Genomic DNA, 24,207 nt, shown 5'->3' on the forward strand with positions numbered 1-24,207 from the left:
ATTTTCTACATTAAATGATTAGCAATGGTTTGGTCCTTTACAAATGTTGAATTCAAGCACTCAAGACTCATCCAGTACGTTTCATAAAATATATTTTCTTCAGTTTCCAAAAATCATTTCACATGCAACACAAGAAAACTTCAGCTCGAGTTATAAAAACATCAACAACAAAAGCACTTATGTTGGCGCATAGGCTTAGAGTTATGGCACCACATTGAAAAATGAAACGTTACAGTTGACAATGTCAGAGGAATGTCTCCAGTCTTAATCAACTCTTTTTTTTTTTTTTTTTACACCTTACCATACAATTGTCATGTTTAAAGTGCTAATAAAAGACACATAACCGTTGAAAATGTCAATGCCATTTTATGACCGCTACATCTTTCACCAATCAGATGACTTCACAGATGGCATTAAAGGTAAATAGATGTACAATCTTCTTTTTTCCTGTCTTTTTTTTTTTTGTAAAAGTTACCTATTAGAGTTTAAATTATTACCAGTGTTAGATTACATCTACCTTCATTTAGGCCATGAATATCGCTACGGAGTTAAACAAAATGCTGTTATGTAGGAGACTCAGTTTCCCCCAAACGCATTCAAAGGATCGTCGAAAATATTGCTGCCCGTTTCCACAGCTGATATGGGATCCTGGGCAGGCTGGTTCTTCTTAGACTTGGAGGACGGCTTCACCGTCGGTTTCGTAGTCCCAGTCGAGAAGATATCATCTGTGAGGTGAGAGCAAAAAGCAGATACCAGTAAGCATTTGTGAGTGTCTTTATTGTTTAGCACATTTACCTTCTAAACCAATGTTCATAAAATAATTAAAATGACCTGGGGCCTCATGTATAAATCATGGTATGCATATGTGGAAAATTGTGTATGTGGACATTTAAATGCCCATTTCATGCATAGGCAAATTTCCAGGCATATTTCAGGATTTATTAAGAAAATAAACTTGGTGCAAATATGTGCACACCATCAAATCACTATAGACTAATTTACTGATGTGAGTGAAGTAAACAGAAAGATTTTAAACTCCCATTAATGAAGAACTCATACACAGACAGTAGCTTCTGATAAGTCCTTCTCTTCTCTGGTCTTCCCAACATTATGAAAAATACCATATATATATTTGAAGGACAGAATGAGGGATTTATTTTTGTAAAAATCCTAAATACTGTATATGTTTATAGGCAAATCTACATAAATTTGGTTTGTTAAAAACAATTAAAAATATTTTGCCAATGGGAATGAATGAGAATTATTATCTACAAAGTAGATAACTTTGGCAAATGTATTTTATTTTAAGGATATTTTTTTTGTTTGTTTGATTCTTTTGTTTTAAAAAAAAGTATAATTGTGAATGAATTTTATGTAATGTGACAACAAACAAGATTTACATTCCATATCTCATGTTTTCCTAGAGTCTTGAACCGTTAAACGTGGCAGCGTCACATGGATGGTAATAAGCATATGGAAATTATATGCAGGCGAGGTTATGCGTAGAAAAACGAGGCATCGTATTCTCCATATATGGTTATTCTGGGGAGGAGACTATGCTCTGGCATACCCGTTTTTACAAATCTGAACACTTTTGTGCATATGCAAAATCTGTATTTATCACTTTTAGGATGAAATTTACACACTGTTTTATACACGAGGTCCCTGGTAAGAATCATAGTGAAGAGTGTTTTACAGCGATAACTAACCCATGTCATCATCGAATATAGATTTTGTCTCCAATTTCTTCTTTGCCTTCTTCTCCTTTGGCTTTGTGGTGCCAGTCAAGTCAGCAAAAATATCAACATCAAACAAACTTGCATCCAATGACGCTTCCTTGGGCTTCTTCTGGGCCTTGGGAGGTTCTTTTACTTCATCCTGTAAACATTTATTTTACGGTCAATAGGAAAACAAAAATCAGTCATACCACTTCCTACTACCCCATTGATCTGATCTGTAATACCAAACTTAAAGAATGTGTGATATTTACCTGGAAAATGTCTGGTTTTGCAGAGCTGGCTTCTGCTTTGGAGTTTTTACTATCTGCACTTTTACTTTTTCCTGCACCAAAAATATCATCATCATCATCTTCTAGGAAGGACATTTGTTTGCCTTTCTGGACAGGCTTCTGTTTCACTGTGGCAAAAAGATCATCCTCATGGCTGTCAAACACAGATGAAGCCTGGTCTTTCTTTGAAGCTATGACGGCCTCTGTCTTGGAGGCTTTCTTATGGCCTTCCTCAGGGGTCTTTGCTTTGTGTTTTGAGGAGGGAACAGGCTTTGTGGCAAAGAGATCATCTGAATCAAACAGATCATCTCCAGAATCGAGAAATCTCTTTGGCCTGACTGCTTCATCGGGGCTCTTGGCAGGACCAGGGGTGCTGACAGGTATAGTGAGCGCTGAGGGTCGCACTGAAACTGGGTTAAAGGTAGGGAGAGAAGCAGCCATAACTGGTTCATCAGCTTGTATAGAGGTGCTTTCTCCAACAGCTTCCTCAGATTGCTGTGCTGCAAGATGTCTTGCTGCCCTTGTCTGCGGTCGCCGTCGCACTGCGCCTTTAGCCCGATCCTGCAGGAGAAAAAAGCCATTGACTCGACATTCTACTAGTGTTCATTTTGTTAATGAAAACTATCCACCTCTTTCTTCAACACGGAGGTAAGCCTATGGGTGAGACTTCCGGTTCATTAGCCGCTATAGGTAAATAACAACGTGCAGTAAACAGTAAAACTGTTTGCACTACAAACCAGTGTGATCATAATTAAGATAATCATTAAAATAATATGATAAGACACAGCAATTTTCAATATCAAGCAGCAAAACAAACTTTTTTGTATAGCTAAAAATAGCTGGACGAGAGGAGACCGGAAGCTAGACCCATAGAATTTACAAATGGCGGCAAGAAAAAGGTGCATAAAGAAAAATATTCACTGAAAACTTTTTTCCATGACTAAGACAGGACGAGACGAGACGACACCACCAACATCATTAAACACTAGCTGTGACTATATCTACATGCAATACCTTCGTTGAAAAAAAGACAAGACTAAAATGTAGTAAAAACTAAAAATGCAGTAAAAAATAAAAACTCTCTATATCCAAAATGTGTCTATATTTTCTTAAACCAAAAATGGATAAAAAATAAAAAATAAACCTATAGAAATATAGACTGCCAAACATTCCCAGTGACGAACTGTAATAAATCATGGATCTTGAATATATTGTTTGTGATTGGGATTCCTGAATATATGCACTTACACAACCTCTCTGCCATAATACAGTCGTTTTTGTTTGTTTTAATATAAAAACATGATTATAATTTGGAATTATTTAAATTAATATTGAAAATTTCACTTCATAAGCTTTTGAGAAAAGGTTTTACCCATTTTCACAATGTAGAGAGTGACTTTAAATTTAATTAAGAATGTAATTAATTAATCAGGAAACTATGAGAATAAACCATGTATAGGAGTTGACAATTTCTTGATTTGTGCTTATAAGTGAAAGTGCAATAATTCTGATGTTGTTTCTCAAAAGACGACAATCATGATCAGTAATCACGATTATAATTCTGAGCAAAATAATTGCTATTATCAGTTAAACCATTATGCAGCATGTCCACAATATAACGAAGTCTTCATTGACTAAAACTAGACTAAAATTCAGTAACACTTTAGTATAGGGACCAGTTCTCACTATTAACTAGTTGCTTATTATTAACATATTGCATGCCTATTATTAACATATTGGATGTTTATTAGTACTTATAAAGCACATATTCCACATCACTAATCCTACCCAATACCTATACTTAACAACTACCTTACTAACTATTAATAAACAGCATATTAGGAGTTTATTTAGGCAAAAGTCGTAGTTACTGATTTGTTAATAGCGAGAATTAGACGTTAAAATAAAGTGTGACCTAAGATTCCAGACTTTTAGTCAACTGAAAAGAACAGGATGTTAAATTAACACTACACTATATCAATAGCAGCAGTATTCATTGCAATGGCACAACCAATAACAACCAATATTTTGTGACATCTACATACTTGCAGTCTGACCTACCTTGTTAGCATTCTGTAGCGTGCTGACCTGAGCGGGCGAGTCGAAGCTCACCCCTCCCTCGCTGGAGGGCTGATGATCAGGGATCGTATCGGTAGCTGGCAGCGGCTTTGCAGCTGCCGAGAGGGAAGCAGGTGCCAGGCCAGGGATTACACTGACAGCTCCTGGAATACGTGGCACTGCGCCTGGCAGAAGGCTGGCAGGGTTGACAGCTAAGCTAGCCTGAAAGAAACAGACAGGCCTTTAAATCTGTGACAAAACTTAAAATCAATACAGCCAGCGCCTATTGCTCACATGCCAAGATCAGAGAGAGACTGGTTTGTACTATTTTAGAAGTACACTAGATTTGCATTTTCTGCAGGACATGGTCATGCATGCAAGGCAGCAACAGAATATTGAATAGGGTGAAATCTAGGTTTTAGGTCTGTGTCAATAAGTCAAGATGTCTGTTTAAATTAATGCAAGAAAGAAATCACAATTCAGTATGCAGATTTTAGGTAAATGTCATAATTGTTGGTTATGTGGTAAATATAAATACACTGTCGCCTTGCAAACACTGTAAACAGCACATTGCTAGCTGCAGAGCGCTGCATCAAGTGGTTTCCTATTGGTGCAGTAATGGTTTACAGCATTGGCATAGAGAGAAACAATGTTATGGCAAAGCTACAGATGTTCTGGTATACCAGAAACAGTGAAAATGTTAACAGACAAGAAATATATATACACACACACAGTATATGGTTTTGCAGACATACATCATAGATTTTTAACAGATTGTTGACAGGCATTTGGTGTGTCACAAAACAGCCCAATGAAAAGCAAGATTGTTTTCACAATGAGAGAAATGGAAGTATAGAGATTTTATTTTTTAAAAACATTACTTGAAGTTCTCCAATCCTTGAGGAGGTTTTTTTAGATTTTAGAGGGCTTGTAGGCTCCTGTGCGATTAAATAATATTAATTACATACAAGTCAAACAATAAAAACCAATAGCCACTTTAACAGGTTCTGGAAATGTCACAAATAATGTTTTATATGTGGTAAATAAAATAAAATGTTTCATTTGAAATATTTTAATCTCTATTCTCTACATGTAAACAATGGTTTTCACATAAAATATTCAGTTGTATTAATATGAATTAAAGCAACAAAGCAGATTTATTTCCGAGTATACCTTGCTTGAGGTCAGTGTTGATTTGTCCATTTCATTTATTTTAGGCTTGCTGGGCTTGTCAGGGACTTTCTGTATGTGGATAATGTAGTACAAGTATTTATGAAGCATTAGCTTTTACATAAAAAAAAAATAAAATAAAAAAACACACACACACACAAAACATGTACAAGTTGGGAAACAAACAGTACCGGAGGAGCTTTAGGCTTAGCTGAACTGAAGAGGTCATCGTCTTCATCATCCCCGAACAGTGTGGGGACAACTGGTTTTACAGAGCTCTGAGACGGCACCTGTAAAATCAAAATACCTCCATCAGTAAGCAACCTCTATGTCACCATGAAGTGGAAAAGTCTAAAAGCTGTGTAGATAAAATTACAAAATAGTTCATCATAGCATAGTCTTACAGATGGTTTAGGAGATGTGGCAAAAAGGTCTACATCAGGATCGTTGTCCCTCTGTTGCGTGTGACTGAAAAGTAGTTCCTCATCTTGGAACACACCTGTGCTCTTCATTCGGGGTCCATGATCCTGAGACCACAAGCAAAATCAATAAATAACCTACTTAAATGCATACCCCACAGCACTGTGAATCTGAAACAACTGACCTTTAGTGCATTCTTTTCTGTTGATTTGGATGTTGTAGGGGCAGGAATTATTTCAGTGTTCATATCTTCATCATCATTGTCATCATCATCATCATCATCATCAAAAAGACTCAGTGCTGTTTTCTTGGCCTTGCTCCCCTTACTCTCCATGGGCGGAGGGCCCTCCTTTTGCAGCTCGTCACCATCAGCAATCTCCTCTTGATTCTTAGTATGTTTCTGTGGAATAGACAATCCCCCAGTTCTCTAACCCTTTTTTGTAAGCATATATTGTAAATGTTTATTGCCCTTTTTATGCTATATGTAAATAGCATAAATTATTTTTTTATTATTTTGTAAACATTTTACTCACTTTACTTGTGTCTTGCTTGTCTGCTAATACATCAATCCCACCAAAAAGGCTTACTGCTCCTACTGGCTTCTTCTTAATTTCAGTGCGGTCTTCAGAGGGTGGAATGGATTCCACTGGCTTCTTTTCCTCTGCTATCTTGTCTTTTGCTACATTAGGTGCATTCTCCTCCTCCGTAGATTCAAACAGAGAGGGAGCACCAGAAACCTGAAATGCATAGCTTTTTTTTTTTAGCTACTAACAAAAACACGGTAAATAAAAAGAGACCGACATTTATGATGTAGATGCTACGCAAAAAAAAAAAAAAAAAAAGTATGTCAAATAATTCATAATGAATGATTGGAAACATACACTACCACTCAAAGGTTTTGGGCCAGTAAGATTTCCTTTTAAGAAATGAATACTTTATTTAACAAGAACACATTAAAGTGATCAAAAGTGTCAGTAAAGACATGTTTAATGATATAAGATTTCAAATAAATGCTGTTCTTTTGAACATTTTATTTCCATCAATGAATCAAAGGGGGGGAGGAAATCACAATTTCCACCAAAATAATAAGCAGAATAACTGTTTTCAACATTGATAATAATCAGAAATGTTTCCTGAGCAGCAAATCATCATATTAGAATTTCTGAAGGATCATGTGACACTAAAAACTGGAGTAAAGATGTCAAATAAATTCCATTTTATAATATATTAAAACAGATTTATATATATATATATATATATATATATATATATATATATATATATATATATATATATATATATATATATATATATATATATATATATATATGTATGTGTGTGTGTGTGTGTGTGTATGTATGCATGTATGTATATATTTATAAGTAAATGTATATATTTATTTTTTTTTTTCTCAATTGTAATAATATTTCACAATATTACTGTGACATGCAACCTTTCGTGAGCATATAAAAACATTAAAAATCTTAAAGATCAAAATTCTATAAAGTTGCCCAAAAAGTACATGGACACTTAAGCCACACTTACCTTCGCTTCAGAAGGAGCTTTATTTGCTGGTGTTTTGAAGCCAAAAAGAGGTTCTTTGTCCTCATTATCATCTTCATCCTCAAACAGGAGAGATACTCTCTGAGATGACTTCTTACTGCGAGGACAGACAAAAAACATTTACTGCATAATGATTTATTGTTTCTCTCACTACTTTAGTACATTAACTGATCACAGATCCACAAACCTTGACTCATTTGTGGCTGCAAACAAATCATCCTCGTCAACAAACAGGCCATCTTTTTGTGCTGCTTTGACACTGGGTAGCCTAGAGGGGGCGCTAACACTCGACTTCATTCCGCTGGGCTTCACTTCCGGGTTCTCTTTGCTGAGCTTGCCGCTCATCCACTGATCCTGATATACAGACAAGCAAATGTTGTGAAATGTCATGTGATATCAGCATGCATCATCAATTGAACAAAATAAAAATGACAATTTTGTCACTTTATTTTAAGGTCCAATTCTGTCTTTTAACAAACCATTAACTTTTGCCTCAATAAACTCCTAATTTGCTGCTTACTGATAGTTAGTAAGGTAGTTGTGAAGGTCGTATTGGGTAGGAGTAGTGATGTAGAATATGGTCATGCAGAATATGTGCTTTATAAGTACTAATAAACAGCCAATATGTTAATGATCGGCATGCTAATAAGCAACTAGGCAATAGTGAGAATTGGTCCCTATACTAAAGTGTTAGAGACAATTTCATATAACCGTTTTGTATTGCAACATATTACTCTGTACAGTATTTTTCTACAATTGTATTGACTGTATTGTAATTGGCATTAAACATAAATACCTCATCATCGCTGAAGAGTGAACTGGATACAGGTTTCTTGGGTTGTAGAGATGTTTTTTTGGCCTGAACTGACTTGGACTTTGTAGTTGATGAAAAAAGGTCCTAAAAAAAGTAAAAACAGACTTGTTGAAAACCACTGAACAGAATAAAATATATCTAGATTACTCTCTTTAAATTAAGCTTGCTTAAACTCACCTCTTCCTCTTCATCATCAAATATTGAGAGCGGAGATTTATTGGGTTTGTTCTGAGTTGTAGGCTTTGATTTACTTGCAGTCTCACTTGTGAATAGCTTTAAAACAAGCAAGATCCAGAACAGCAAATACATCAAAGACAAGTATCAGGACTCAGTTTGTAATTAAGGTTGAGTGATGTAACTAAAACAAATATTTTGAATATTGTCTAGATGTACATTTTAAAGGAATAGTTCACCCAAAAATGAAAATTCTGTCATTTACCCCCTCTTATGATCATAAAAGTAGATATTTTGAAGAACCAAACAGTTATTGGTCCCCACTGACTTCAATAGTAGTGAAAGAAATACTATGGAAGTCAATGGGGACCATCAACTGTTTGATTACCAGCATTCTTCAAAATATAAAAAACTCATACAGGTTTGGAACGACATGAAGGTGAGTAAATGATGACAAAATTTTCATTTTTGGGTGAACTATCCCTTTAATATTTATCTCATATTACCAACCTAAAACGTCTGTTATCAATTTGAATAATATTTTTCAGTAATTACATAAACAGAAACAAATCAAACCTTTTTTTGCCTGCAAAATGTCTTTATACTAAACATTAATATTTGTAATTCATGGGACAAGAAGTGGCTGCAAAACTAGTCTACTGAATCTTTAGGAAATTTACTAATATACTATACGAAGTTAAAATTATTAATATATAATACTATGTAATCCCTGTAATATTCAAAGTGTTGCTTAATTTTGTGTCGCCAGAGAAATCACTGCAAAAATACTTGAATATTAAACAAATGGCACAGCACTAATTTAAATAGACTGGAAAACTGAGAACAGGCTCTCTGTATCAGAAAAGTAACGTACTTGTGAGTCTTCATCGTCTGAGAACAGACCCTTGCTTTGCGTTTTCTCAGATGCTCCCAGTGCAGGTGAAGATTTGACTGCTTCAGGTGGAGGTTCACTCTGCAGAAACAATGCAAAAATAATAAATAACAATTAACACAGCAGATATTAATACAACAGAGAGACTGAAAGTTTTCTACCTCTTCAGACATAGCAGACTCTTCACTGGTGGAAGGCCGGCGTTTCTTCAGACCCTCCAGTATATTTTTAGTGCCGGGTCCAAACATTGAAACAGCGCCAACAGGAGGCTGCAAGCAAACTCATTCAGTATATAACCAGTAACAACAATCATAATGAAATAATGATAAAAAGCAGACTTTTTTCTCTGGAGGACGTGTCTCCTCCTCCCCCTCGACTCTTTTGTCCTGTTGAGGAGGAACTGCACTGGCTTTCCCACTGATCATTGCTCTGCCTTCATCATCATCATCCTCCTCCTCCTCCTCATCAGCTTCTCCAAACAGGTCTACAGTCTTCTTTGGCATTTGCCTCTCTTGTCCTGATCACAAAGATACACATTTAAGCTTTCCCAAAAAGACAAGTCAGTTGTCATACTGCAGGTCAAATGTTAGATATGTACCAGGGGTGGATTTGTTAGACGGCTTCCCACTGAAGAAGTCATCATCGTCGTCATCGTCATCAAATAGCCCACCCCCCACCGAGGCACGTTTTGGAGCTGCCTGTACTTTGGGCTTCACTGGACTCTTACTGCCTTTGCTCTCTAGTGAGTCATTTGGTGAGCCAAAAAGTTTGTTTTCTGTGGGTAAGGGGCATGAAAAAAAATCTTACTCAGTTACTACAGAAAACTTTTATCCAAAACAGTGTGAGAGTATGCAAATTGAATGCAGTTAATGCTTACCAGGAAAGATGGAGACAGCACCTGTGGGTATTTTCTTAGTTTTAGGGGGCTCTACAAAAGCAATGAAATAGATAAGATGACAATTATGTAAATGAGTTTTATATGTAAACACATGGTGGGTGTCAGAATGTAAAAAGAGTAAGTAAGAAAATGATAATGTATGGCTGTCCAGGGCTCGCAAAATTTCAAAATCCCTGGTAGCCCTTCAGGCAGGTACTCTTCAGATTTTGGTAGCCCGAAAATTAATTTAACTACCCTGAATTAAAAAAATTACTATTTTATTTTATTATTTTATTTTATTTTTTTAAATATAGAAAATCAGATAGGAGTTTAAATGTCAATCAAAAATATTTTCAATACACAAATATCAACAAATATGAAGGAAGGAATTTTATTTCACTATTTACAGGGTATCTGCAGAATTTTTTTAAATATATTTAAGGCAATTTATGACCCATTTTAAGAGCCGCACAAGTAAAATGAACACAGAATGAGCAGGGACAATGTCTATGGTAACATACAGTTTTGAGCCATAAAATTACATGATTTACAGTTCAGATACAGGTTTTCACAAAAACAAAAATCTTATACAACAGCGTTTCAGGCTATAGACCGTTTTTATGAAAAGGGATAAATCAAGCATATAAATTATTATGTTAATTTAAAACGTATAAATATTACTGTCTTAATTGTTTAGATTTTTAGAAGGCACATCAACTTCTTTCTCATTTACAACTCTATGTGTTTGCTGCGTAAAAACATGAGTTGATATCTGCATTGATCTGACCATAAACAGCAAGAAAGGCTTATTGGAAATGCAAATTCATTCTCTGCCACGAGGTGGCGCTTTAGGAGCACTGAAATATTGCGGTTTCCACGAAACGCTGTACACAAAGCAGCTCCGCGCTCATAAACGCTGCTTTATCAGGAATTATAGGTAAAATGAAATTAAAATGCCAACGACACGTTTCTGAAGACAGTCGGTTACCTTCAGATACATTCGCATAAAGACATCCGCGCCGCGTTTTGACTTGAAACATGCAGCGCTCATATTTATTCAATGACATCATTGCCTTTTGAAGTTTAATCCTGCTGTATCGCGACTCATGTCTTTCCGTCCTCAACTGTAAGACCTCTAGAAATTATAATTAAGACATTTCTTATAACATTTAACGCATTTAAAACTTTTTATGGCCTTAAGTTTGATACAACTCACTTTCAGAGTTTTTAAGGACCCGCGGGAGATCTGTATTTAAGGAGCCCGTCGGGCAGGCAGTGATACATTTTGGTAGCCCGACTGGAAAACACAATAGCCCCGGGACGTCGGGCTAGCGATTTTGCGAGCCCTGCTGTCGAGTCATTATAGTAAAAAAAAGATCCTGACAACGCTTGTTAAATGGCTATTTATAAAACATAAATACACTACTTTTTTTTTTAGTTTTTTAGTAAGACAGTTATTATTTTAAAAGGCATTTTACAAAATACATCAGTAAACTGAAATAAATTTAAATTCATTTTAATTATTTTTTTGTGAGAAGAAAGATTGCAGAGTAAAAGCAGGAAATTGGTTTGCTGGAACAATGGATCATATTTGATTACAGTATTGCGCAAATGACCAATCAGTATTAAAGTTATGATGTAACAGAAGTAGTGACAGATCTTTTCTTCTATACTGAGATGTACATCAACGGATTATTGAAAAATATAAATAATGTAGGGCGGGACTTGGCTCTATGCATCTGAATGTGAGCTTACATCCTAAATTTGAATTATCAAGTAGGACTGGCCTACATCTGACTTTAAATACGCAACAGAATTAGATCTGAGAAGAGTGACAACAACTAAGTCTTACCTGTTGCCTGAATTACAGTCTTTTCCTTTTCCATCGGCTCGGTTTTGGGTGCATCAGAAAACAGATCTCCCTGAGGAACAAATATTATGAACTGACTGTCACAGACTACTACCATGCCTTTTACTAGACGTACTTGTATGCTTTTGTATGATACTACATTATTATTTACCAACCTCATCGTCATCGTCAAACAGGCCTTTGCCTCCACTAAAAAGTCCACCCTTTCCACCGAATGGAGAATATTCCTCATCTTCCATTTTTGGTGGTTTGAACATCTCATCCTGATCATCCTCCACTGTAATTACATATACATAAAATATACGGCAATTATTTTACTAGCTACATTATATCCTACACTTTCCTTCCATTTCTGAAAGAAATTATGATACAACTATACCAGAAGCTTAAAAAACGCTAAATACAGTCATCTGGTGATTCTTACATGTACATACACTACCATACAAAAGTTTGGAGTCAGTATTATTATTTATTTAGTTTTGAATTTAATATTTTAATAAGTAAGAATACATTCAATTCGTGTATTAAAGCTTTTCTATGACAAGAAAAAATGAAAATATATTAAAATAGTAAAATGTTTTCACTATATTTTTATTCAAATGAAATGAAGCCCTGGTGATCATAAGAGACTTTCAAGAACCCTGCAAAAAATAAAAATAAATAAAAAATCCAGACCCCAAACTTTCGAACGGTAGTGTGCATTTGGCAGCATGATCTGATAAGCACATGCTATATGAAGTAAACACACAGTCGCTCATACCCTGAGGTTTTGACTCTTTCTTTGTTTTACTCTTCTTCTGGGTGATGGATGGGCCTGATGACAATGCTTGAGAACAAAAAAGTGCATGCACACAGATAAACTTGAGAAAGAAAACTAACTGAATGGAAAGATGAAGAGGTGTTAAACAATAAAACAATTAAATTCATATGTTGTTTGTGACCATACATGTGCGATCTGCTTCTGGCTTATTTGGGGTCTCTCCCTTGATTCTGGCTGCTAGTTCATCAGCAAAGGATGGCAGACCAGTGTCCTGAAAGACATGGGATGCAGGAAATCTAATGTTAAGTTTTAGTTTGCACATTTTAGTAAGATAATGTGTCTCATAATACTAATTTGCTAAGTATGTCATAAGTGCTAAAAAAACAAAAACAAAGCTATTGACCTTTTTGAGCTCATCTTCATCCTTATCAGACCCTCCAAATATGTCAGAATCTTCATCTTCATTCTCTTCATCAGCATCATCATAACTAGCAACAGATGGCTTCTATGGGATGAATTTGACCAGAATTACAGCAATCTTAATGCACTTAATGTAAAACAAACATATTACAAACTAATTACATTTCTAAAAGAAATTGATCTTTTTAAAGAAATAAGTATAACAAAAATAACACTTTTAATAACTAATATATATATATATATATATATATATATATATATATATATATATATATATATATATATATATATATATATATATATATATATATATATATAAATAAACATACATTTTAAATCTATATTTATATCTATAATATGCTAATTAGAAATGTCCCTGGTCGGTGATTTATGTTTACCTTTCACATTTAGATGAAATAGATTTTTTTCCCAATTTCTTTCTCTATTAATGCACCTTTTAAAAGATTAAGTAAATCTGACAATATTGGGCTGTTTTTGTTAACCCACTTTATTTTACATGTGGCATCATCACACATCTATAAAGTATAATCTACACCGCTATAAAAGCACCTGGTTAAATATTTCACATATATCCTTTACTTTATGCGTTACATCCTTATATGGTGCCAATTTGTCGTGTGTATATAAACCACCAGAGTAGTACAATAGAAAGTCTTACTTTCTTAAAGTTGCCATGGACTTCCTCATCCTGGTCAGAGTATTCATCTGACTGCTTTTGGAATAGAAACCAAATGGTGGATTATACATACATTTTTAAAAATTCAAAAAAAAAAAAATTTAGTATAATGTTATTAAAAAGTGTATTCAATAAATAAAACATTCATTTTTTAAATTTCATTGTTCTTAAAATGTTAACGGCTGAATCAGTGTAAATGTGCATATTATTATCTCTCTCACCTCATCACCTTCTTCAACATCACTCTCAATGACGCTGTCTCTGCCACTCCCGATAGACATTTCTATAAAACACACACACACACACACACACACGAGTTAAAAGCAACCTAAAACAAGACGAAGAAAATCAAAGATTATGAATCTGAAATCTCACCATCGCTGGATAGATCGCCCAAGCCAACATCCTCCTGATCCATAAATGCTTGGGAACCAATCAAGTACGGCAAAGGCCTGTCCACATACAGGTCCTACCAATAAAAATACATTTAGGCACAAAAAGCAGTGAAGACGTACTCATTGACATGGCTTAGTTCCCTCTTTCAATGTGAGTTTTGGAGATTTTTTTGCATATTTTAAAGGGGTGGTTGATTGCGATCTCACTTTTTTAACGTTAGTTAGTATGTAATGTTGCTGTTTGAGCATAAACAATATCTGCAAAGTTACGAAGCTGAAAGTTCAATGCAAACGGAGATATCGTCTTTTAAAATTATGGTAGTTTAATGCCTGCAAAAACGGTTCGTAGGGACTACAACGAGTTACTTCCCGGGTTCGTGATGTAACAAATCCAGATAAACCCCGCCCCCGGGAACATGCAGCAAAGGGGGCGAGGCCATGTTGTGCTGCTTTAGAGAAGAGGAAGAGAAAACTAGGGGTGCACGAAAAAATCTATTCATATATGAATCGCGATTCTGTCTTCTAACGATTCTAATGGATTCACAAATTTCAAAATCAATGTTCTAAAACAGCGGTTCTTAATCCTGTTCCTCGCGTCAACCTGCTCTGCACACACTCTGCATCTCTCTCTCTCTCTCATTCAGATCATTAGCTCGGCTCCAACAACTGTTCCATTTATACACTTATTTTCACATAGCTATGAGAAGCGTTATACATGGACGCGTGTGCGGTTGCCGAACTGTATTAAAGCTTTAATCAGGATAAAACCGTATATTATACCAGAAGCAGTAGCACTCACAAATAGCAGCGTATCTAAAAGTATGAGACAACAACAAACAAACAGCAGGAAATGAATCAGCGTGTTTATCAGTGAAGGGACAGAGCGGTGTAAAATAAAGGTAAATTACATGAAAAATAATGCCCTTTTTTAAAAAACAAAGCATGAACATGTCAGACAGCACCCCATAAACACAATCAAGCCTAGAAAAAAACAGTCAACCACCCCTTTAACACCACTAATAATAACTGTCTGATAATCAAATAAGTACTTAAGGGCTGTAGGGAAGCATTTACCTTTGCTTCCAAAATGGGCTCTACTTTTTCCAGAGTCTCCTCATCCTCAGAGTCTGAGTTTCCTGCTTTAATGTCCAGCTGTTCGAAAGCAGATTCCAGGACCTTCAGACCATAGTTGACGGCCTCTTGGACTTTAGGAATTAGTTCTGCTTCTTTCTGTTCCCTTGTCTTCTCCTTCACATATAGTATGATAGAAATGCTTGAAACCATTATCAGGCAAATTTTCATAATAATTAGTGATCGACCGATATTGATTTTTTTAGAACCGATACCAATTATTTGCATGTTTACGTGCCCGATAACCAATATGCAGAACCGATATTTATTTACTGTTATAAAGTAAATAAATGACCGAAAGGAGGAAAAACCAAAGTGAAGTATGGACTTACTTCACTCAGTTATCTTAAAAAAAAAAAAAAAAAGGTTGAAAATTAACAATCTTTTATATTAAATTTTATCTTAATATTTGCTGTAAATTTAATCATATTACAACAATAAAAACATTTTATTTATAAAGAGCATCAGCGACAACACTGATTTTAACAATAAGCAAAATAAATGTAGAATGTCTCATTTTCAAATAAAGAAAATAAATAAAAGGACAGGAGTCATAACTTCATTTTAAACTACAGTTTTAGGTTTATAAGCTGTTTAATAGGCTAAAGAGTGAAGAATAATTCACTGGATAATGTTAATTCACTGAATAATATTCTCTGGAATATTGAAATATAACAAACAAAACATCGTGTTTTATTGCATCTCTCAACTGGTATATTATATCAGAATTATTCATATGTTTTTGTCATTCTAGATTATGAAATGCCTGCTGACAGTGCGGTTTATCTATGCATTTACACAGAACTATAGCCTACTCAAATTGCGATAGTTTGCGGAGATAATAAATCATTAATTTCCATAGCGATGTATTTATTTAGATATTTATTAACTAAATAATGGTTATATAGTAAATGTTAATATAATTTAGCGTGTTTTGTGAATCTTCAAGTGAATCTTGTTAAAAGTTGCATGCGGTGGCCGTGCTGGAGCATTTCCTGAGCATCAACCGCTGAGAGAACAGCAATATGAAAGCGGCTTCACGAGACTAATGATGAGCATATAGGCTACAACAGAGAGAGAATTAAATTCTGCGCTTTTATTTCCAACATGCGCTCATTCATGGCTGTATTATTTAATTCATGCAAAGTTACGTCTTTATTTGGAGAGGATTTGACGGATTAGCCTACATGACTTCACGAGATTAATGATAAGCATAGACAACAGAGAGAGAATTAAATTAAGCACTTTTATTTCCAACATGCGCTTATTCATGGCTACATATTATTTAATTCAGGCAAAAGTCTTTATTGGGACAGACTGACGGATTATCTTAAGTGACTCCGTGAGTTTGTCTCTATTTCTTAGAGCCAAGCTGTATAAACTGCATATCAGGCATTTATGTAATACATCTAATTTGATGGCTGTTATGTTAAATAAAGTTTACTAACTACAGCAAATCAAGTAGGCTACCTGTGCACACCGTTGTTGTTGTCTCGTCTCCCCTCAGACGCACTGCAATGACGATCCTGCGCGCATATCTCAAAACACCCACAAGATGGCGGCATTTATCGATGAATCCGATATTACAAAACCGATATCCGATTATGGTAAAATGCTTAAATATCGGGAAAAATATCGGTAAATCGATATATCGGTCGATCTCTAATAATAATGCACTATATGAAATCACAGAAAGGACCCACAGCAGAAAAAAAACAGAAACATTCCCAAACACTACCTGTTCAGGCTGTTTCTCCAGGGTTTCTGGCTTTGGTGCAGAGTCTTCCACCTCTTCATCGTAAACCCTCTAATGAATAAAAAAACTACATCAGATATCACAATAAACAGCATTTGTTTGTGTTTACACCCTTATTTTTTAATTGAAATTTATCAAATATCACAATCTTCTCAATATGAGGTGAGAAAAATGCTCAAGGAAGGAACTTTGAACAGGAAATGTATAAATATCAAAAGCTGACAAACTCTCCCCTATATTATCACAGGACAAGTGTGATATGTCAGTGTTGTTTCAGTTTAGAACTTGAACTGCTTTGCATCTACATACAAAGTGAATTCTCGTTTAGCTAAAATGATGAAAAAAATACATACGTTTTCAATGAACTGTGTGTTGGACAGCATGAGGAAGTCGTTAAACACTGTGTGTAGGCGGCTGTCTGTGGCTTTTGTGTCCTGGATAAGACCGTCCAACTGTTTCTCAATCTCATGTGTCTTGGACAACATCCTTTGAGAGAAGTCTTGCAGGAAAAGAAACAACTGCAGAGATATAAACAAACATTCAGTCTGTATAACACAGCGGCAAGCGCATACAATAGGGTCATTCCGTGTCAACTCAACTTGAGGTCCCCGGCTCAAATTTTTGATTTTGATCATATTTTTTCTGAAGAAAGATAAACATGTTTAGTGATGAAAGCCAAAATATTAAATGTCAAGGATGAATATTTACCGAATAATCCGCTTTTTTGTAGAGGAGGATCAAAATGGCAATTTTCTCCTGAGATTCACAGCCAAATTGCAGGGGGTAAAAATGACTTCAGAAAGATGGCAGCACCATGATGTTAATTTTACACAGAGATTATGTAGGTCTGTCAGTAAAATCTGTTGACTTTAGCAATCTTTGTTGCATTATGTGCCAATGGTTACCGTTCAAATATGGGGAAAGAGCACTTTTCAAGTTTTTTCTCCAAAGTTTACAGGCCTGTAACTCAAAAAGTACTAAAGGTATCTTAATGGCCTTTTAGATTTTGGGTCTTAACAAACTTTTCTTTTGACGTCTTCATTTTTAAGGCCCTATATTGTTCAGTTCCAGAGATATTGGAATTTTAATATGGCTCCAGGAGTAAATCGTGTGTACAAAAGTGTACACATTTTTAGTGGTCAAAAACCAAATGTGGGTCAATTTGCAAAAATATGATCTTCTTTTAAAGAGGAATGTCTGAAGAAGAAATAATGTTGAAACTAGAAATGTGTCTTGTTTCCTTCTGTCAAAACAACTGAGTTGAACATAAATGTCCGCGTGCCATAAATATTCTTTTTCCCAAGTTTGCATGCCTATAACTCAAGAAATCTTAAAGATATCGCAATATGATTTTAGAATATAGTCCTTAAAAAAAAAACTTTTCTTTTGGAATCTTCATTTTCAAGGCCATACATCATTCAGTCCCAAAGATAGGGGGGTCCCAATGAGGCTCCAGATTGTTGAATATTACCCATTTTCAGAGGTCAAAAACCAAATGTTGGTCACTTTGTATACAGTCTATACTTATTTAATTTAAAGAACAATGTCTGAAGAATAAATAATTTTGAAATTAGAATTTTATCTTGTTTCCCTCTATCAAAGCAATATGTATAAAACAGACCTAGAGTGCTTAAAATACACTGAAATGGACAAGCTGAGGTACATTACCTTTCTTTCAGGAGTATATTCATAAGATTCTATATTTGAATCAGTTTCAGGGATATTTTGAAGAAGGGATTTTGTTCATTTTAACAGCTTCCGAAGCTACCAAGAGTTCAGATATGCAGTACTGTAACATGTTTGAAACAAATCCCATGCCTCCTTGGGAAAAGTGGCTGCTTTTACCACACATTGCATTCACATCAATAAACCAAGATTTTTCCTCATCTGGATTAATTATTAGAATTTCTTCTTCTTTTTTGTTGTTATATAATGTGAAGCTTCATCAGATTAAGTAGTATCTACTGCTAAAGGGCATATTTGGCAGTCACTGATAGTACCTCAAACATTTAAGATCTCTCACACTTGAAAAAATTAACATTGGGCAATTCTAAACCCCAGGTAAACGGGATCCTGAGTAATCATATTTTACATTTCACACTGTTCATACTTTACCTAGAGTTAACAATTAATCCAGGTCATTCAAAATCTGATGAATTCTTCAGATATTCTGCTTTAAATACAACTAGATAAAAAAAGTTTGTCAAGACCAACTTTAGGTTGGCTTGAGAAAGCCTAGCCTGAAAGTTTAAAGCAGCTGTAAAAGCTTTAAGTTTGAAAATGTAGATAAATTAGAAAATCTAAATCTAAATCTATGTTGCTAGCATGATTAGCATGCAGTTGACATTTTGCTAATCATGTTTCCAGCATCATTAGCACGTTGTTAACATGATTAGCATGTTGTTGATCAGCATGTAGTTAACATGTTGCTAATGTTTTTAACATGATTAGCATGCAACTAGCATAATTAGCATAATTAGCATGACGTTAGCATGTAGCTAATCATGTTAAAAAAAAAAAAAGAATTGTTGCTCTACATAAAGATGGCGTAAACTATAAGCCAAGACCCTGAAACTGAGCTGCAGCATGGTGGCCAAGACCATACAGCAGTTTAATAGGACAGGTTCCACTCAGAACAGGCCTCGCCATGGTCGACCAAAGAAGTTGAGTGCACGTGCTCAGCGTCATATCCAGAGGTTGTGTTTGGGAAATAGACGTATGAGTGCTGCCAGCACTGCTGCAGAGGTTGAAGGGGTGGGGGGTCAGCCTGTCAGTGCTCAGACCATACGCCATCAAATTGTCGAAATCGTCCCAGAAGGAAGTCTCTCCTAAAGATGATGCACAAGAAAGCCTGCAAACAGTTTGCTGAAGACAAGCAGACTAAGGACATGGATTACTGGAACCATGTCCTGTGGTCTGATGAGACCAAGATAAACTTATTTGGTTCAGATGGTGTTAAGCGTGTGTGGCAGCAACCAGGTGAGGAGACTTGGCCGCAGGGCAGTATTCCAACATGAAAACGACCCCAAACACACCTCCAAGACACCCACTGCCTTGCTAAAGAAGCTGAGGGTAAAGGTGATGGACTGGCCAAGCATGTCTCTAGACCTAAACTCTATTGAGCATCTGTGGGGCATCCTCAAACGGAAGGTGGAGGAGCACAAGGTCTCTAACATCCACCAGCTCCGTGATGTCGTCATGGAGGAGTGAAAGAGGACTCCAGTGGCAACCTGTGAAGCTCTAGTGAACTCCATGCCCAAGAGGGTTAAGGCAGTTCTGGAAAATAATGGTGGCCACACAAAATATTGACACTTTGGGCCCAATTTGGACATTTTCACTTAGGGGTGTACTCACTTTTGTGGCCAGCGGTTTAGACATTAATGACTGTGTGTTGAGTTATTTTGAGGGGACAGCAAATTTACACTGTTATACAAGCTGTACACTCACTACTTTACATTGTAGCACACACACACATACATATATACATACATGTATAGCATGTTGTTACCTTGTTACCTAATAAGTATCAGAAAGTGACCAACATTTGGTTTTCAAGCGCTGAAAAGGGGTAATATTCAATAATATGAAGCCTCATTGGGACCCCCCTATCTTTGGGACTGAATGATGTATGGCCTTGAAAATGAAGATTCCAAAAGAAAAGTTTTTTTAAAGAACTATATTCTAAAATCATATTGCGATATCTTTAAGACTTCTTGAGTTATAGGCATGCAAACTTGGGAAAAAGAATATTTATGGCACTCGGACATTTATGTTCAATGCAGTTGTTTTGACAGAAGGAAACAAGACACATTTCTAGTTTCAACATTATTTGTTCTTCAGACATTCCTCTTTAAAAGAAGATCATATTTTAAAAGATCATATTTTTGCAAATTGACCCACATTTGGTTTTTGACCACTAAAAATGTGTACACTTTAACGATTTACTCCTGGAGCCATATTAAAATTCCAGTATCTCTGGAACTGAACATTATAGGGCCTTAAAAATGAAGACGTCAAAAGAAAAGTTTGTTAAGACCCAAAATCTAAAAGGCCATTAAGATACCTTTAGTACTTTTGTATTAAACCACATTTGGTTTTTGACCACTGAAAATGTATACAATTTAATGATTTACCCCAGGAGCCATATTAAGTTCCCAATATCTCTGGAAACAAGCGATACAGGGCCTTAAAAATTAAAAACTTTGCAGAAAAATCTTGAAAAGTGCTCTTTCCCCATATTTGAACGGTAACCATTGGCACATAATGCAACAAAGATTGCTAAAGTCAACAGATTTTACTAACAGACCTACATAATCTCTGTGTAAAATTAACATTATGATGCTGCCATCTTTCTGAAGTCATTTTTACCCCCTGCAATTTGGCTGTGAATCTCAGGAGAAAATTGCCATTTTGATCCTCCTCTACAAAAAAGCGGATTATTCGGTAAATATTCATCCTTGACATTTAATATTTTGGCTTTCATCACTAAACATGTTTATCTTTCTTCAGAAAAAATATGATCAAAATCCAAAATTTGAGCCGGGGGAGTTTCAGAAATTTGGTTGATTTGACACAGAATGACCCAATATGAATACGAAACACGAATTCTTTCCACTCTGTACCCCTGAATCTGCTGCCAGTGACCAGTTTGTGCTGGATTTCTGCATCTCTTCCAGCGTCCAGGGTCTCTCCCACACTTGCTCAGCCTCCCCATTGTGATTACTGGGGCCATTCTCCATAAAATTAGACATGCTGCTTTACTCTGTTGAAGATCACAAGTTTTACCTTAGTATATTACTGATAGAAAGACATTATAACTCAAAATAATATAGATGTGTATAGAATCTATATAGGAATCATTGACTGCCTCTTGTAAAAAAGAAATGTTTAATTGTATTGATTGTGCTGTGTACTTCAAATCTCAAACGTATATTTTTAAAAACTGTACTTACAGTGCACATAATATAATTTTAATAAAATAAAGGCCACTTAATTGTGAAACCTTAAAATATTTTAAAAAAACTTAAAGAGAATATACTTCCAAGTACTTAAATTTATACTAAATTAAATTTTAGTATAAATTAAAAAGGAAATACATTTTAATTTAGTTGTAAATACCATGCGATTAAATATCTGAAAACATTACATCCATTTCGAAGCTAATTATATTCTTTTAAAGTATATTATTTAAGTACTCTTCTTAAAAGTAAGCTAATGTGTACCTCTTTTTCACAAAGCTGATCAAAAAATGAATGCTAGTTTATTTAAAGCAGACATTTATATATTTATATCTGAAAGCTGCTACTGCTATACATTTATATAAAATGTAAACAAAACCGCGTATTATCATTTGCTAAGGAAACTTTTCAAAGTTAAAACGTTAGAACTACGTACCAATGAAACATCAGCATATGCAGAGGCGATAACCTCGTCCCTCCTCAAATCCTGAACGATTAAAAATATAAGTACATAAACCTGAATGCACTTTTGATCCGTTTATATCTGATATTTTACCGTTTTATGCGTTTTTATGTAATTGCTCAACCTGCTGTCATGCAAGGCTAGCTGCTGTGCTAGCAACTTACAGTCCGAATCTCTGCTAATGTCATTTGGAGTACTGATTTACCTTATATATGTATGTGATAAAATATCCTCTGTAGTGTTTCCCTTCACCTCAAAATCTCACGCATCCAGCAGTGAGAGAAGTCAAGAGCAGCTTATCGCTGTCATTCGTCTCATCTTCAGATCAGTATTTTGAGAGGTCGGCCATGTTCCGTCTGCAGAGAATCAGCTGATTCTAGTCACCTGACTGCGGACTCGGAGTCCCTCTGATCTGAGAACAGCTTCTCAGCCAGCGACGCTGCTCATAAACAGAGCGGATTTAAACTGATCTTAAAGCACTTCCTGACACCAACTTCTAACGTGTATGTTGAGGAAAAACATGCGTTTTTTGATGGTTTATCATGAATGAGTGAATGTAAACTCTTGAAAAAAGGAAAAATAAAAGATGCAATGTGGAAGTATTTTGTCAATCAAAAAAGGTTTTTCATGAGAAAGGCTAAATTTGAATTAATAGTATCTTCATTTTCCACAGAAACCTGCTGGAAATTGCTGTAGATGATTGTTAGTTGGTTGACTAGGGATTTTCTAGTAGTGAACCTCCATCCAATATCTCATTTTTGCACGAATGAGCAGATGCTGTAAACTACTTGTTGTTCCCACCAGAGCTGCTCATAGAACTTCCTCTTTTTGGTTTTAACCACTTTCACAGTCTTGTGGGTGCTGAACCTCAAGAGATTGGAGATGCTATTGGACATGATAGGCCAATTTATGTAGGCAATTTTTTTAGGTGCTGTCTTTCAATATGCATAATACAGATAATTTCTGCAACAGCCTGCTGTTTATAATAAATGCTAAAACTGTGTAGATTGCTCTGGAGGAAATAAATCATTTTAATCAAAAAGGAAAACACCATGAATCCTAGTGACTTAATATAGTCTCTAATCCATAACCAGTGGCAACATGAGACGACTATGTTGTAAACTGCTGCCCATTTATTCACAAAGACAATTTTTCCAGTCACTGCAAAGCTTATGCGTTTCTCAATTTACTGCTCATGATTTAACCAACATTAATTAGTATTAATTAGTAGACATTCATGACTTTAAAAGTAAATAATCAATCTAAAAAAAATGTAAATTGTAACAATCTGTTTTAATCTGTTAATCTGCCATTTTCAAAACAAGCAAGATTCCCTTGTGATCAAGAATGAAGATGTTGCTGAAAAAATAAAATAAATATAAAAATAACATTTGTTTGACATGTGGGTAAAGTAAAATGTAAAAAAAAAAAAAAGCTAAATGTTGACTTTAGGATAATAAAAAAGCATGAAATCATTTCTGGCTACAACTTTGTTATTGCATATAGTATTATTATTATTATTATTATTATTACTACTCAAAAAATGTAAATTATACAGAATTATGAAACTTCTCTACATTACTTAATAAAAATTTCACAGGGGTGGTTTCACAGAAGAACCATTTTGGGTTCCCTAACAAATGTTTCAGCGATCAGTTCTTCAAGGAAACTTTGTTTTTCTTACATTTTAATAATCTAAAAAACCTTTATCCACTATAAAGTATCTTTTGTGCAATGGAAAGGTTGTGTAGATGTTAAAGGTTCTTCATGGAACCACAGAA

The 24,207-nt window shown here is 35.2% G+C and overlaps 1 protein-coding gene across 8 annotated transcripts; it reads right to left on the reverse strand.

Annotated features, from left to right (window-relative positions):
- Positions 1–174: 174 nt before the first annotated feature.
- Positions 175–22,841, reverse strand: washc2c (WASH complex subunit 2C). 8 transcript variants are annotated; one of them, XM_058795516.1, is made up of 33 exons: positions 22,632–22,841; positions 22,400–22,450; positions 21,628–21,767; positions 17,359–17,523; positions 16,988–17,056; positions 15,193–15,366; positions 14,099–14,192; positions 13,945–14,006; positions 13,706–13,759; positions 13,010–13,111; positions 12,793–12,877; positions 12,607–12,672; positions 12,002–12,123; positions 11,829–11,898; positions 9,977–10,027; positions 9,698–9,874; positions 9,438–9,616; positions 9,261–9,368; positions 9,082–9,180; positions 8,211–8,306; positions 8,016–8,117; positions 7,407–7,573; positions 7,202–7,316; positions 6,190–6,393; positions 5,841–6,056; positions 5,641–5,763; positions 5,428–5,526; positions 5,240–5,308; positions 4,948–5,004; positions 4,070–4,288; positions 1,991–2,569; positions 1,710–1,878; positions 176–725 (listed from the first exon to the last, which is right to left on the reverse strand). In XM_058795516.1, exons 3-33 carry the CDS (start codon positions 21,754–21,756, stop codon positions 577–579), a joined length of 4,170 nt encoding a protein of 1,389 aa, XP_058651499.1. In that variant the 5' UTR covers positions 21,757–21,767; positions 22,400–22,450; positions 22,632–22,841; the 3' UTR covers positions 176–576. The 8 variants fall into 8 exon arrangements, with proteins under 8 accessions (XP_058651501.1, XP_058651503.1, XP_058651499.1 ...); XM_058795515.1 differs by having other exon boundaries at positions 22,679–22,840; XM_058795518.1 differs by lacking the exon at positions 22,400–22,450 and having other exon boundaries at positions 175–725; positions 13,706–13,756; positions 22,679–22,841.
- Between the last annotated feature and the right edge of the window lie 1,366 nt (positions 22,842–24,207).

The sequence above is a fragment of the Onychostoma macrolepis genome, chromosome 13 (genome assembly GCF_012432095.1).
Source record: "Onychostoma macrolepis isolate SWU-2019 chromosome 13, ASM1243209v1, whole genome shotgun sequence".
NCBI lineage: Eukaryota > Metazoa > Chordata > Actinopteri > Cypriniformes > Cyprinidae > Onychostoma > Onychostoma macrolepis.